Source organism: Boeremia exigua, assembly GCF_020726555.1.
Source record: "Boeremia exigua strain MPI-SDFR-AT-0100 chromosome Unknown C7974scaffold_8, whole genome shotgun sequence".
Taxonomy (NCBI): Eukaryota; Fungi; Ascomycota; class Dothideomycetes; order Pleosporales; family Didymellaceae; genus Boeremia; species Boeremia exigua.
In genome coordinates this window covers 620,115-634,991 of record NW_025763525.1, presented here as the reverse complement: position 1 = coordinate 634,991, position 14,877 = coordinate 620,115, and the positions used below count along the sequence as shown (strand labels likewise).

General features: G+C 59.3%; 8 protein-coding genes across 8 annotated transcripts; 4 read left to right on the top strand and 4 right to left on the bottom strand.

Moving 5' to 3' along the window:
* Positions 1–9: 9 nt before the first annotated feature.
* On the top strand, positions 10–820 carry C7974DRAFT_456737 (uncharacterized protein; the record flags this gene model as incomplete). The annotated part of the gene is made up of 1 exon (XM_046146028.1): positions 10–820. The coding sequence occupies exon 1, from the start codon at positions 134–136 to the stop codon at positions 818–820; it is 687 nt and encodes a 228-aa protein (XP_045995325.1). The 5' UTR covers positions 10–133.
* C7974DRAFT_397407 (uncharacterized protein) lies at positions 474–3,765 on the top strand. The gene is made up of 3 exons (XM_046142190.1): positions 474–691; positions 821–2,107; positions 2,152–3,765. Exons 2-3 carry the CDS (start codon positions 901–903, stop codon positions 3,564–3,566), a joined length of 2,622 nt encoding a protein of 873 aa, XP_045995324.1. The 5' UTR covers positions 474–691; positions 821–900; the 3' UTR covers positions 3,567–3,765.
* A 76-nt stretch (positions 3,766–3,841) lies between these two features.
* On the bottom strand, positions 3,842–5,080 carry C7974DRAFT_314433 (uncharacterized protein; the record flags this gene model as incomplete). Its single annotated transcript, XM_046138459.1, has 3 exons — positions 3,842–4,073; positions 4,170–4,548; positions 4,648–5,080. The coding sequence occupies 3 exons, from the start codon at positions 5,078–5,080 to the stop codon at positions 3,842–3,844; spliced, it is 1,044 nt and encodes a 347-aa protein (XP_045995323.1).
* A 656-nt stretch (positions 5,081–5,736) lies between these two features.
* Positions 5,737–8,028, top strand: C7974DRAFT_338763 (uncharacterized protein). Its single transcript, XM_046139234.1, has 3 exons — positions 5,737–6,246; positions 6,293–7,064; positions 7,111–8,028. Exons 1-3 carry the CDS (start codon positions 5,845–5,847, stop codon positions 7,836–7,838), a joined length of 1,902 nt encoding a protein of 633 aa, XP_045995322.1. The 5' UTR covers positions 5,737–5,844; the 3' UTR covers positions 7,839–8,028.
* A 533-nt stretch (positions 8,029–8,561) lies between these two features.
* On the bottom strand, positions 8,562–9,625 carry C7974DRAFT_456725 (uncharacterized protein; the record flags this gene model as incomplete). The annotated part of the gene is made up of 2 exons (XM_046146027.1): positions 8,562–9,325; positions 9,382–9,625. Coding segments are annotated over 2 exons (729 nt in total), but the record flags the coding sequence as incomplete, so codon positions are not given.
* Positions 9,626–9,805: 180 nt separating this feature from the next.
* C7974DRAFT_397399 (uncharacterized protein) lies at positions 9,806–10,577 on the bottom strand. Its single transcript, XM_046142189.1, has one exon. It carries the CDS (start codon positions 10,293–10,295, stop codon positions 10,002–10,004), a length of 294 nt encoding a protein of 97 aa, XP_045995320.1. The 5' UTR covers positions 10,296–10,577; the 3' UTR covers positions 9,806–10,001.
* Positions 10,578–10,931: 354 nt separating this feature from the next.
* Positions 10,932–13,132, bottom strand: C7974DRAFT_397397 (cytochrome P450). The gene is made up of 3 exons (XM_046142188.1): positions 12,838–13,132; positions 11,694–12,788; positions 10,932–11,632 (listed from the first exon to the last, which is right to left on the bottom strand). The coding sequence occupies exons 1-3, from the start codon at positions 12,904–12,906 to the stop codon at positions 11,306–11,308; spliced, it is 1,491 nt and encodes a 496-aa protein (XP_045995319.1). The 5' UTR covers positions 12,907–13,132; the 3' UTR covers positions 10,932–11,305.
* A 309-nt stretch (positions 13,133–13,441) lies between these two features.
* Positions 13,442–14,426, top strand: C7974DRAFT_213694 (uncharacterized protein). The gene is made up of 2 exons (XM_046137016.1): positions 13,442–14,303; positions 14,349–14,426. The coding sequence occupies exon 1, from the start codon at positions 13,594–13,596 to the stop codon at positions 14,236–14,238; it is 645 nt and encodes a 214-aa protein (XP_045995318.1). The 5' UTR covers positions 13,442–13,593; the 3' UTR covers positions 14,239–14,303; positions 14,349–14,426.
* The last annotated feature ends 451 nt before the right edge of the window (positions 14,427–14,877 follow it).

Below are 14,877 nucleotides of genomic sequence, written 5' to 3'. Positions count from 1 at the left end.
GGGGTGGGCGCGCGTGGGACGGCAAAGTCAAAATGGTGTGCAGAAGCCCATCAGCGCGGTCACGAGAGGGGCCATCTGGCGTCGCGTGCTGCGGTTGGAGCCGAGTCACGATGCACGGGGCTGACGACATGCCATGCGAACTGCTGCATCGGCGGGCCGGGGTAGCTGTCAGAATAAAGCGCGACCTGCGATCTGCGTGCGCCATTGCGTGAACCTGCAAGACCGAAAGCAGTGCACCGTCTGGCAGCCGATGATCGGCGCGGCGGCGAGGCGACTGCCTCTGGCACTTCACGATGCCGCTGCCCCTCCGCTAGCTGCGTCACCTCGTCTCCTCTGCCGGCACACTGCGCGTCTTGCACGCCCTGCACGCCCACCGTCCGCCCTCTGCGCCCCCGCCTGCTGCTGCTCGCTGCCCACCGCGCTCGCCGCCCGCACCACCGCCGGCCGTCGCACGCAGACGCTCACTCCGCACACCGATCAGCCGCGCATGCCCGCGCTGCTCTCACACGCAGCGAGTGGCAGAGCACCGAGTGGCAGCGCACCGCGCCGCCGTCCCAGCCAGCCCGCAGTGCCGTCCAGCGCGCCGTTCAATGGTCTGCCCGCCGGAGCCGTGAGCGGGGCACCACAGCACGTCCAAGCGCCGTCTGCACTCGCGCCTCCGTCCTCCAGCACGTCCGCCGTCCAGCTCCGCGTAAGTGCCCCGCCGCCGCCCCTGCCCGGCGCGTCCCCGTCCAGGCCCGTCCAGCGCCCCGCGTCGCCAGCAAGGGCGCCCGCCGCGCGGGGCCTGAGCGTCGTCGGCACACCTGCTAACGCCGACTAGCTGCGCATACCCCGTGGTGCACGCCGGCCCTGCGCTGATCAGGCACGCCCGCATCCCGCGACCACCGCGCCCCCGCCGCCATGTCGTCCGCCATCGAGACCGAGGACCTGGAGGAGCTCTCGCTGAGCATGCCCGCCCCGCGCCGCGGCGGCGCCAGCACCACCAAGACGGTCGAGTTCCAGGCCGAGCCCGTCCTGCCCGCGCCCGCCGTCGAGCCGAACAAGGCGCGCGACTCCAAGGCCAGCCAGCGCCTCGGCCAGTACACCATCGTCAAGACCCTGGGCGAGGGCTCGTTCGGCAAGGTCAAGCTGGCCACCCACCAGGTCAGCGGCCAGAAGGTCGCCCTGAAGATCATAAACCGCAAGAGGCTGGTGACGCGCGACATGGCCGGCCGCATCGAGCGCGAGATCCAGTACCTGCAGCTGCTGCGCCACCCGCACATCATCAAGCTGTACACCGTCATCACCACCCCCACCGAGATCATCATGGTCCTGGAGTATGCCGGCGGCGAGCTCTTCGACTACATCGTCAACAACGGCCGCCTGCAGGAAGACAAGGCCCGCAAGTTCTTCCAGCAGATCGTCTGCGCCGTCGAGTACTGCCATCGCCACAAGATCGTGCACCGCGACCTGAAGCCCGAGAACCTACTGCTGGACGACCAGTACAACGTCAAGATCGCCGACTTCGGCCTGAGCAACATCATGACCGACGGCAACTTCCTCAAGACGAGCTGCGGCAGTCCCAACTACGCCGCCCCCGAGGTCATCTCTGGAAAGCTGTACGCGGGCCCCGAGGTCGATGTCTGGAGCTGCGGTGTCATCCTCTACGTCCTCCTCGTGGGACGCCTGCCGTTCGACGACGAGTACATCCCCACGCTGTTCAAGAAGATTGCCGCCGGAAACTACAGCATCCCGAACTACCTGTCCCCCGGCGCCGTCTCGCTGATCAAGAAGATGCTCATGGTCAATCCCGTCCACCGCATCACCATCGGAGAGATTCGCATGGACCCCTGGTTTACTCAAGACTTGCCCAACTACCTCGAGCCCCCGATCCAGGAGTTCTTCGACACCGGCATCGATCCAAACAAGGCCATCGACCCCAAGGCCGTCGCCCCGTCGCAGCCAGCCCCGGTTGTCCAGAAGCTGCACGAAAGCGTTGTCTCGAAGCTGGGCAAGACGATGGGCTACGCAAAACACGACGTCCAGGAGGCGCTGGCGCGCGACGAGCCAAGCGCCATCAAGGATGCGTATCTGATTGTCCGCGAGAACCAGATGATGAAGGCAAATCGTAAGTCATTCTCACGCCTGGCTTGACACTGCTAACATGTGTAGCACTCCTGACGAACGAGCAAAACATGCAGCCGTTCATGGCATCATCGCCTCCCACCGGTCACGACTATCTCAGTCAGTCCATACCGCAGATCATGGCCGGTGGCTCTCGACCGCAGATTATCCCGCCTCCTTCAGCCGAACACGAACGTGCACGACAAGGCTCGAACGCGAGCAGTCAGCTTGCAAGCATCCGCAGCCCTATCAGCACCATCGCCATCCTGCCTAGCAGTCTCACGGAGTATCACACAGCCTACATGAAGGGCCACCCAAGACATGCTGCCCCAACTCAAGGTCTCGAGGGGTCACCGTCTGGACAGACCGAGGAACAGCGCGCCGCTAATGCTCGACGACTGAAGCCGAATTTCCGCACCCTCCCAGATCCGCAACGGCCCCGGCCTGAACCCATGACAGCTCTACCAGCAAAGAAAGCAAGACCCACCAAGTGGCAGTTTGGCATTCGGTCGCGGAATCAGCCTGCTGAAGCCATGCTCGCAATCTTCAAGGCTCTCAAGGCTATGGGTGCCGATTGGGAAGTCCCGGAGCAGCGCAAGGCCGGGGAAAAAGATGGCTCTCGCAGCGGATCCCGCGGCTCACAACAACCGTCGGCGTCGCAGTCACGAACACACTCACGAGGCTCGTCGATATCATCGCATTCCTCAGAAGGTGCCACGCGCTCTGACGACGAGGGCTCGCCCCACCGCAAACCCCTCTCAGTGCGCAACGCGGACTCGGAGGAGCCCCGCGGCCGCCAGAAGCACCACTACAACCACACAAACGACTGGGGCTACCGCATCCCCGAAGACCCATGGGTGATCAACGCCCGCTTCCGCAAAGACGGCATGTTCCCGCCCGGCGTCGCGCACCCCTCGTCGACACACTCCAGCCGCGTCGACCTCCACCGCGACCCCGAATCACGCCGCCGCAGCTCCACCACAACCAGCACCTCCAGCCACGCTGTCGACGGCATGACCCACGCCGACTCCTCCTACGACCCCGACTACCCCGCCCCCGACGAAGCCGTCTGGATCTACATGAGCATCCAGCTGTACTCGATCGACCGCGACTTTTTCGTCGTCGACTTCAAGTGCGCCGGCTACGAGCGCCTCGTGTCCAACCTCGTGCGCGAGATCAAGGCGAACCCCAACCTCGACGAGGCGGACTTTTCGTCGAGCCACCGCAGCAAGCACATGCACGAGGACGGCTGGGACGACGAGCAGGGCGTGTGGCGGCGTCTGGACGACGGCGAGCCGCTGCCCGAGGACGTGGCGAGCGAGTTGCGCGGCGGCCGCGGCGTGTTGCGCGAGCGCACCGAGGAGGTCGGTGTCGGCCGTACCGAGGGCGAGAAGGTGTGCACGAGTCCGTTTCCGTTCCTGGACGTGGCGAGCACGCTTATCCTGCAGCTGAGCGGGGAGTAGTGCGCGCAGAGGACTGTAGAAGAGTGTGGGAAAAGATGTAGATGCAGATGCAGATGCAGATGCAGACGCAGACGCAGACGCAGACGCAGACGCAGATGCAGAAGCAGGATCTCGGAGAATTACTGTGGGTTTTGCAAAGACTATAGATAGACCGGCGTAGCGAATTCACGCGCAGCACTAGATGCTTAATACTCTCTGACCGCGCTGTTCACCTCCCCTCCTCCTCAACCCCACACCCATACCCACACCCATACCCATACTCACACCATCCCACTCTACCCAACAACCCTCCCCCACCCAAACCCCCTCACCCCATTGCTAACCCACACCCCCTCCCCAACCCGCACCGTCTCTACATCCACGCCCTCCTCCATGCAAAACCCCTTCCCCAGCGCCCACCGCCGACTCGTGCCGCGCTGTCCGCCGGCGCCGACTTTGGCGCTGCGCACGCTGTGGCCCCAGCGGCCGGCGAAGGGGGCGCGGAGTTCGCCTTCGTCTGCGGCGGTGCTGGGGTCAGTGTCTGTGGTGTCGATGTCGAGGGGTTCGCTGATGTCTGTGTTTTCGGCGATGTCCCTGTCTTCGCTGACGTCTTGCTGAGATGACGGAGGGTGTGCAGAGGGCAGTTTGTACGCCTCCGGCACGCCCACGGGCGGCGTGACCCATTTCCCGCCACGCCAGAAATACAGCGATGCGAGCGTGGACTCTGTGACTTCGCGCACGGCGTTGAAGAGGATCACGTCCGTCAGTGCCGCGGGGGAGACGGCTGCTGAACTCGGTGCACTCGGCGGGTCAGACGAAACTGCCGGTTTGACAGCAGGAATCGCCCGCGCCCGACTCGCGGTGTACGGGCCCCGCTGCGTGGTTTTCAGCAGCGTGAAGGGCGTGCGCGGGGTCGGCGCGGTGTCGAGGTGGAGCAGCCACTCTGCTGCTCTGGGGGCGGCGTTGGGGTCCTGGTTCCCCGCGGGCAGCGAGTCGGAGGGTCCTAGTGTCAAGGCGCCGCCGGTGAGCGGCGAGGGCGTGAAGGGCTTTGGGTCCTGGTTCCCCGCGGGCAGCGAGTCGGTGGGTCCGAGGGTCAGGGCACCGCCTGTCAGCGGCGACGGCGTGAAGGCCTGCGCGGGGTGCTTTTGCGCCGGCTCGCGCGGCGGCGCGAAACTCGTCGGGTACAGCGTGGCCAGCGGGACCGGCGGGACAGGCACGAAGTTCACGGTCATGCTCCCCGCGGCGTCGAAGCAGACGCGCACTTTCAGCGGCCCGTCACGGCTCCCCTCTTTCTCCTGCCACGCACGCACTTCCCCGAGTAGCGTGGCGTGCAGGGCGGCGCCGTCGGCGAGCGCGGCGACCACGGGCGCGAAGTCAAAGTGCTGCGCGGCTTCGACCATGCGGTCGCGGTGGTAGGCGAGCATGTAGAAAGGCGAGGGGGCAAGGAAGTTCAGATCCGGGCGGGAGTTTTCGGGGCTGGTTAGGAGGAGGGGGTCGTAGCGGAGGGAGGTGAAGAGTTGGAAGGTTGGGGGCATGGTGGGTGGTTTGGGTGCTCGAGGTCTCTTGGGACGTCGTCGTGCTGGGGGTGTGGAATGGGCTGCTTTTCCGGTGTTTGGTTCTCTGGTGTTTGGCTTGGTGTTTAGCTCTCTGATATTTGGCTCTCTGGTATTTGGTGGGGTGTGAGGGGTGCTCTGTGATGGTTGTTAGTAAATAATGGTCAAATGTGCCTGTAAATGCCAATGCTCTGCTCTGATGTGTTGTTGATGCGTGGATGGCGGTGGTCCACTACTTTGACTCTAAACTCCGCTTACGCCGGCAATGTCGCCGCACCGGCAGCAACACATCAAGGGAGACTCTCAGTATCTGATCACACTTGCATGGGCGACATGAGGATGATATTCATCACATGAGCAAAGAAGCTCGGTGCACTGACATGAGAGCTGCTTCGTACACTGACATGAGAGCTGCTTCGTACACAACCAGCATCTGTCTGTCACGTGAAAGAAACGACGAACTAGGTTTGGAGCCCTGGTGAAGAGATGAGGGGTGAAGAGACGTTCAGATACTGCACGCACGCCAGGCGGGGACTGCTGGCCACTGGAGCGCGGCGCATGGCAGAAAGTGGAAACTGGCGGCGTGCGTGTTGACGTGTTTGGCAAGGACGACCATGAAGTCATCCGAGCATGGGCCACTTAATCTTTGACGCGCAGCTTCTGCAGCGCCGCCCCATCACCACGCCATTGCGCCCTGCCCTTCGCCTTTGTATTCTCATCACTTTAATATCCGTGCGATTTGAACCATGGCCAACATCTCCGGCAACGCACCCGCCCCGGTGCTCAGCGCCCCGGGGCCGTTCCCCGTAGGCATTCCCGAGCCCGGCACCAGCTCGCTGTGGGACCGGCTGAGCAGCTGGGCCGCCGAGAACAAGGGCGTCGTCTACACCATTGCGGGCGTGACGCTTGTCGTCGGCGCGGGCGGCGCCATCTACTACCTCAACTCGACAGACTCGACATCAGACGGATCCGCGGGCGCCACAGCAAACAAGCGCAAGAAGCAGCGCGAGCGGCGGCGCGAGAAGGAGCGCGCCGCGAAGGCGAGCGAGCCCAAGGACGAGCCCAAGGCGGAGAAGGCGTCGGTCGCGGCCGCCGAGGACGAGCTGCCGGAGGTGGACGAGAGCACAGTGGGCGCGCTGTCGGAAGAGGTGCGCAGACACTCGCCGGGACGCGGACGTGGCTAACAAGATGCAGGAGCGCAAGGAATACGCCGCCAAGCTCAAGGCTGCCGGCAACAAGGCCTATGGGTCCAAGGACTACAACCGCGCCATCGGCCTGTACGGCAAGGCCATCCTGTGCAAGCAGGACCCCGTCTTCTACTCGAACCGCGCCGCCTGCTACAACGCCATGTCCGACTGGGACAAGGTCATCGACGACACCACAGCCGCCATCAACCTCGACAACGAGTACGTCAAGGCCCTGAACCGCCGCGCCAACGCCTACGAGCAGGTCGAGCGCAACAGCGAGGCCCTGCTCGACTACACAGCCAGCTGCATCATCGACGGCTTCCGCAACGAGAGCAGCGCCCAGAGCGTTGAGCGCCTGCTGAAGAAGGTCGCCGAGCAGAAGGGCAAGGCCATCCTGGCCTCCAAGGAGAAGAAGCTGCCCAGCCCGACCTTCGTCACCAACTACCTGCAGAGCTTCCGCCCCAAGCCCGCGCCCGCCGGCCTCGACGACGATGCCGAGCTGGCCGAGGACAGCGGCAAGGGCCAGCTGCGCAAGGGTCTGCAGGCCATGGCCACCAAGACGGGCGAGGGCTACGCCGAGGCGGCGTCTGCCTTCGACCGCGCCCTGGAGCTGGGCGACCTTGGCGAGCACGAGGCCTTTGCCTACAACATGCGCGGCACCTTCCGCTACCTCAAGGGCGACAACGAGGATGCCCTGGAGGACATGGACAAGAGCGTCGAGCTGCAACCGGCGCTGACACAGAGCTTCATCAAGCGCGCCAGCATGCACCTGGAACTCGGTACGTGCCCTGATTGACATCACTAAGCAGCCACTGACCTTCACAGCCAACCCCGAGGCCGCCGAAGCCGACTTCGCGACCGCCCTTGCCCAGAACGAGACCGACCCCGACATCTTCTACCACCGCGCACAACTGCACTTCATCAAGTCCGAGTTCGGTGAGGCCGCCAAGGACTACCAGCGCTCCATCGACCTCGATGAGACCTTCATCTTCTCGCACATCCAGCTCGGTGTCACACAGTACAAGATGGGCTCCATCGCCTCGTCCATGGCCACCTTCCGCCGCTGCATGAAGAACTTCTCCCAGGTTCCCGACGTCTACAACTACTACGGCGAGCTGCTGCTCGACCAGCAAAAGTACCAGGAGGCCATCGAGAAGTTTGACACCGCCGTCGAGATGGAGAAGAGCAGCAAGCCGCTCGGCATGAACGTTCTGCCCCTCATTAACAAGGCCCTCGCCCTCTTCCAGTGGAAGAACGACTTCAACGAGGCCGAGAAGCTGTGCGAAAAGGCCCTCATCATCGACCCCGAGTGCGACATCGCTGTCGCCACAATGGCCCAACTCCTCCTCCAGCAGGGCAAGGTCACCGAGGCCCTCAAATACTTCGAGCGCGCCGCCGAGCTCTCCCGGACAGAAGGCGAGATCGTCAACGCCCTTAGCTACGCCGAGGCCACACGGACCCAGCTCGAGGTCCAGGAGAAGTACCCCAAGCTGGCCAGCCGACTGGGCGCCATGGGCGCGGCCGCCGGCGCCGGCGGCTTCGGCATGAGATAGGACTAGGTGTTGTCGCTGCTGCTGGTGTTGCGTGTTGCGTGTACTCGGGGCTTCAGAATCTTGTAATTACTACTACTCTCCTCGGACAGCGTGTTTTGGGTTGTCGGTTGGCGTTGTAAAATGTACATGTACACCATCTTGAAACGAAGTTATTGTCTACCCAGCGGCGGACGCGCGTGCGATGTGTTTGAAGTGTCTATGTGTCGGCTTCTTTCTTGGTTGCTAACATGGCACTAACGGATTCGCACACAGCGACAGGTCGACGAAGAGCGTAGACGCGCGCGTCCGTTTCCGATCAACGATGACGACGAATACCAACTTGAAGCGTCTTGCGTGGCACATCGCAGTTGATATCACAGATACCAGCGGAGGCATGGCATACTACCAGCACTCTGGAGCAACGCACGCGCCTACCTGCACGACCGCAGACCAAGGAGGACACACCACGGCTGACAGGACAGTACACATGCAGTCTCACACAAACAGCGCTTAGCGAGGCACAAACAAGGCTGAGTCGTCCCTCCTGTCACCACAGAAGAGTGGGGGTTCCACGGCGCAACGGCGGTACGACGAGGCAGGGCCCTCGAGCACGAAGTCACACCCCAGCCTCTCCACGGGGCTGGCAGCAGAGCACAAGATATGGTATCACAAGAAGTAGCAGCACACAGAGCAAGGTAGTCAGGGTTATTGGCTCCGGGAGCTGTGTCATTGAAGCCATCCGCAATCGCGAGATTATAGGGTCCTCCGCTTTACGTATTATGCGCCGCGCGGGCGACTAAGGGTATCGCACAAGTAGGTACAGAGAAGCGAAGAACTGCGAACTAAAAAACAGTGGGAAGAAACGAAGAGCGAGTGGTACGCAGTGCAGTCATCGCGGACGCGACGCAGTAGAAGCGTGCAAGCGCCGGCGTAACAAGGCACGGGGCCAGCAACACAGACACGCGCGGCAGCCATGCGTGCTGCTCTAGTACCCAGTCTTGGGCCCGAAGATCCAGTCTACACTCAGGTCAGCACGCCAATCGCTAGTCCAGGAGGAGGACACCACTTACACTGCGCACTATACGCGACCTCAAACGCCTTGCCCCCCTTCCCCGTGCACGTCGCCGGCTTGTTGCCCCCCGCCGTCTCGATCCTGTACACCGTGTCGATGCCGCCGCGGCTAAGCCCCTTTGCGTCCTTCAGCAGCAGCCACTTGATCGCGCCCTCGCCCTTGGTGCCCGGGCACGACGCCGCGGGCGCATCGGTCTCGGCGACTTTCCCGAGCGCCGTGAACGGGTACGGGGAGGCGAGTTGGTCGAGTGCGAAGACGGGGGATGCGCCTGCGAAGAAGTGGTGCCCGATCAGGTGGGAGTAGCCCAAGGACTGCAGGTTCTGGGTGAATGCGGAGGGGCGCGAGGACAGTGAGAGCGCGAGCGGGGAGATGGAGGGCAGGGTCCAGCGCGCGAAGGGGGAGGTCGAGAGGGGGGTGCCGATGTCGTAGAGAGCAGCTGTGGGGGAGATTAGTCAAGTAGAAGTGGAGTGGGGTGAGATAGAAGTGACATACCAGTGGCGCCGGTGGTGCCTGGGGCGGCGGACTCGTCGTCTCCGCAAGTGTAGTTCTGCGTGCCGATGCCGAGGACGACGTATTTGAGAGTCAGGCCGTCGGGGGCGGGGAGAGCGCTCTTGGGCATGAGTTTGGCGAGGTTGTCAAGGTTGGTGGCGGGAGTGTAGGTAGGCTTTTGCTTGGTGGGGAGACCATTGATGGTGGTTGCCAGGAGGGCCAGTGCCGTTACGGTTGCTGAGAGGGAGAAACGCATGGTGGCGAAGATTGGAAAGGTTTTGGGAGGTTGAAGTCAAAGGTAGTGGGAGAGTGGGAAGGTTATGGGACTGAATTTGAAGGGCACGAAGAGTTTTCCACACTGCTCGCTTTGGCCTTCACCTTCACCGTGAGAGACAATCGGTGCTGCTGGCGTGCAGCTACTGTTACCAGGCGGTTAAGTTTCTTATACTGCTTTCCGGGTTTCCCACATCCCTGCTCTTTGACGTTGGACAGACCGCACCTGCAGCTAGCCCACGCACCCTGTGCATGCCACTAAGCGGAGCGACCATGTTCGCGACCGAAAGATCCCTCTGCTACCCGTGAGGCGGTATGCATCCTAGAGCTGGTGTGACCTGGAACTGCACCTAGCGCGAGTGTAATAGATGGCACCTTGCCCAGAACAGCAGGCGGGTCCTAAACCTTGTCTCGCTGTAAGCGCTGATACGTTCGAATGGGAGGTCTGAGCGAGGACCCTGGGCGTTACGACGGGAGTGCATGCGTCCTGCCTGCCTGAGCCGCAAGGCGCTGCTTTTGGTGTTGAGCCTCCATTCGTACGGCCCTGTCATGTGTGTTGGCGGTTTGACATCGCCTCCACACAATTGCGGCAAAGCAAGCAAGTCTGCCTCACGCAAGGCGCTGAGAACAATGACCAACAGCATGAAAAGCCCTCAGGCGTCCGATAAAGTGAGCCAACATGCTTAGATCTACTCGACGAGACCAGATTGAGGCTGGACCGTTGTTACTTTCCTGGACGAACAAGAGGTTGGGCAGTGGTAGGAGCTCCCTGCAGGCGCCATGCAGGACAACGGCTGATAAATGACCCAGATGTGGGGGAAAAGGCCGCAAATGACCTAGAATAGCATGCAAGGCCTATTGAATAGCCCCGCTTTTGGCTTGAATGTGAGCTAAATGTTGGCGGCGCGTACATACATTAAATTGCGGAGTCGCCTGCCACGGCGAGGTCAGCACACGCGGCACACTGTGACGCGACAAGCTCGCCAGAGTCCTCCCAGCACGTGCGGATACTGCAGAGCTGACATTGAGGCTGCGCTGTCCACGGCGGTGTTGGGAAAGTTGGCAGCAAGTCCAATGGGCGTTACAGGTTGAGACCTCTGCGCCGATCCCACGCACATAATCTCCACCAGCGCCGAAAGCAAAATGCCTCGAAGTCATGTCATGATGCTCGCTAGTCCGACCAGCAAATTCCGAACTCGCATTAGCGTCCTGCGTGTCAGCGAAAGTGGTCATTTAGCATGCTTTTCCCAACAAAGGTGGAGATATGGCATCCGTACCACGAGCACGACCTCTCGGCTATGCAATCCTGCGGTGCTCGCCTACTGGTTGCTGCATGGTGGCTCACGAGACACTATTGGCAGTGGATTCGATCCTTGACTTGCTCGTGATTATCGTGGGTCGCGGAGTTGCGAGCGGCCGCTAGAAGCGGCGACGGGAAGTGGGTCTTCGTCGACGTCTTCCACTGGCAAAGATCGGCGAATGTGAACGTTGCCGATGCAAGAGCAAATTGGGAAGGGTATTGAATTGATACTGAGGTGGCGATACAAGATTAAGTTAACATTCGAGCAACAGATACGAGCAAACTATAAACTGACCCGTAAAACGAGCGCTGATTTCCTTATGCAGGTTTCGTTCCCATTTTGGACACCCGTCACTACTCTGCATGAGTGATGACCACCTTGAGTGGCCGCTTCTCCCAGAATATGTATGTCGACTGATCACCCCAATCGAATGTGTCTTTTGCGTCTGCCAGCCGCAGGTCGAATGAGTATACAATTCTCGAAATGGCAATCCTCATCTCGGCATATGCTAGTTTCACCCCGATGCACTGATGTCTGCCCATGTGGAACGGCTGGAAGCTGGCCATGTCGTCCTTCTCATTCCGATGAGATGGCAAAAAACGTTCAGGTAGGAAGGTATTCGGCAGATGGAAATTGTAGGCTTGCCTGTTGCCCGAGTATTGGTTATAGGCAACGTATGTCTGTGCGGGATTAGCTTGTGTTTCTACATCTCCGGTAAATATAGGAGGGTGGATTCCTTACGCCGCCTGGAACAAAGCGATCGCACACTATGTCTCCCTCTGCAGGAACGACTTTGGGTGGGGTCACCGGTGCGGGTGGGTCGAGGCGGAGGCCTTCGTCTATGACGGCGTTCAGGTATGGGAGGTGGGTCGTTGAAGCTAAGGTGATCTCTTCTTCCGACACAAAGGTGGAGCGAATCTCAGTAGTCAGACGTTGGAGAGCGCCTGGATGTTGGACGAGTTCGCGGAAGATGGCAGTGAGCGAAGAGGCCAATGTCTCGCTTCCAGAGAAGACCATAATCATGAGGTTGATGTCCCATTCTTTTCCTTCGATCCCCCCTTTCGCGTCAACGTACTTCTTAGTCGCCGTCACGAAGTCTGGCCGGTCAGTCTTCATGCTCAGGCGCTTTTGTGCCATGGCGCTGCTCATCATGGCGTGGTCTTTCATCTTTTCAATGACCTTTTTGGGGATTATCAACCGTAGAACACGATCTACCGGCGGATACTGGTTAATTGAGGCGATGAGTGCAAGGCCTTTGCCGAAACCTTTGGCAATTTCGACCCAAGGATGCGTCTTGCCACCCTCGAGAGAGCCGAAAGAATCAGCAAAGGATAGGTCGCTGCTAATGTCAAAGGCCATACACTCAAGCAACAGCTCCAAATCTACGCTACGGAGCTTTGAGTCTCGTAACTTTGAGACCAATGAGTCGACGTAACCTTCTACTATCGGCGCTTGCTCCCTCAAGGCTGTATCCGAAAAGGCTGGTGCAAATGCGCGTCTGAACCGCGAATGGGCAGCTTCATCAAAACTCATGATCGACTGGGGCTCATCTGGAGATTGTTTCTTGAACCATGTCTTGTTCTTTTGGAAAAGCTGGTGGCCTGGCCGACTTGTATAGATGTCTTTCCACGCTCTGCTGTCAGCGTAAGAAAGCTCATCCGGGGCGATTCGAACCACCGGTCCATAGGTGGTATGAAAGTCCTTTAGCCGCCTGTGAAGTTGCCCTCTATGTGTTGATACTACATACGGGGCCCGGTATGCACACCACAGGATCGGTCCGGGGTATTTACGTAAGGGGTGGACCCAAACATTGTAGACACCGTAGAGGAAGACAGCCTGGCTCACGCGAGTCAGCACGTGTATGCTGTCATCCATGGTATCTCACCAATAGTGGCAACAAGGCGCACGCCCATGGACTGAGTGCATTGGCACTCGATGAGAAAGTGGTCATCATTACGTCGCCATCACAGAGCCTGCAGATAGACGGTCACGATCCGAGAATATCGCGCAAAGCTATCAATTGGGTCTTCAGAAGGGAACATACGAGGGCGCACGCGTGGGTCGTCGTCTGTCGGGACAGCTTGCAGAACGGTGAGGTAATCATGGTGATGCCGTAAACGTTTAACGAGGGCCCACTTTTCTACTCTCAGCCGGTGCTAGCGCCTTCTGCCACCTCACCCCAGTGAATGACCTGTTCGCAATGCAATCGATATGACTACATCGCTATCATCGTAAGCTTCGGCGGTTTTGCTATGCGGCCCCCATATGTCGTTCATGTGGGTGGCACCCGCATTCGCGACGCGCGTAAGCTGTCGCTCATCCTAGGTAGAAGCTGATCGACAGCCCCCCTGCGCAACTCACGTCTCAGCCTGCCAGAAGGACGACTTGGCATTCAGTGATCTCATGGTTAACGTATGGACTCGAGCTCCATGGGTGGTTGGATTGTGATGGGCGCAATCATGATGGATGCATCTAGTCTCAGCCATGTATTGTCGAACAAGACAATATCTGCCGAGGAGATGAGCTGATAGTTGATGTGACAGCCTTGCACGTGGTCAGAATACCTATAAGTGGATTTACGCTGTTGCTCCCCTCCGTCCTGTCCATCAGTCCGAGATTAGAGCGTGGAATAGCTATCGCCATGGCCCATACTGCAGTCCCATCAGGCAAACCCCATTTAAATCTCAAGAACGGCCAAGTCACCAGAGAATGCTCAACGAGTGGTCCATCGTTACAAGAAACTTTACGTCACAACTCCCACGGGATTTCGACACAACAAACCTATATCGACAGCGAGAGATCCAACAGATCGATCGAGCGTCAGACTGGGGCCTCTGCTTTACATCTTGTGAGCCAATCACTGCAAGCACCAGGCGAACATGATCCCATTCCCCAAGCTTCGGTTACTGTTAGAGCTGCTTCTCCAAGAACAATTCAAATCAACGAGACACAGGTTTTGCTGGAAATGCAAGACCGTAGTCAGTCGGACGATACAACACCAGACCGACACCGTACATCTCTACTCCAGCTATTCCAAATCTGGAGGTGGGAAATATTCAGTTGGCTCCTGGGCGCAATTGGCTTCCTGGCAAATATCACACTTATTTCCGTCTCAAATGGAGTGCTACAAAAGGACTGGAAGTCAGATATTTCGATTACGGCATTCGTTGCAGCACTCGCACAAGTTTCTCAGTCGGCCTTGCTGGTCCCAACTGCCTCTTCTATTGCTCAACTGAAATGGAATTGGGTCTTCTCTATTCGCCGCCCGGCTATGGATATAGAATGATTCGATCTAGCAAGTCGTGGTCCATATGGGAGTATACGCCTCCTTTGGTATTTGGCTTTCAAACAGTGAGAATATTCGACATTTTCAGTACACATAAGCTAACGTAGTAGGAATTTGGCTTCACTTGGTGCATTGTCTACCATACTGCTGCTAGCGTTTCCAACATTTGTGCAGCAAGCTGTGCAGGTTGACGTAATCGAATTGGAGTTTCCTGGTATTGAGTCCGCCTCGCTTCCTCGCGCTATTCGATATCGAACGTTCGTCAACTCTGCCTCAACTAACGCCTTTTATGACCAAGCAGACCTAGGCACCTGGTGGGAGTCAAGCTATATGGACGTCTACGTTAAAAACGCGATTGAGACTGGCTTGCTAGCTGACGTAAGTCACAATGATATCACGAGCTATTGTGGGAAGGAGAGATGCTCTTGGGAGCCATACCATACACTCGCAATCTGCTCACGAGTAGAAGAAGCTGACCATATGCTTTCGTTTGAGGGGACAAAATCACCGCGCGTGCTCCTCGGGGAAGATGACGTTCAATCAGAAAAGGGTAAATTCCAGGCCATGGGAACTTTTTGCGCACAGAGCAGGTTCTTCGCCGCAGATTAGTACATATCTGATGACGCAAACCTCACTAAG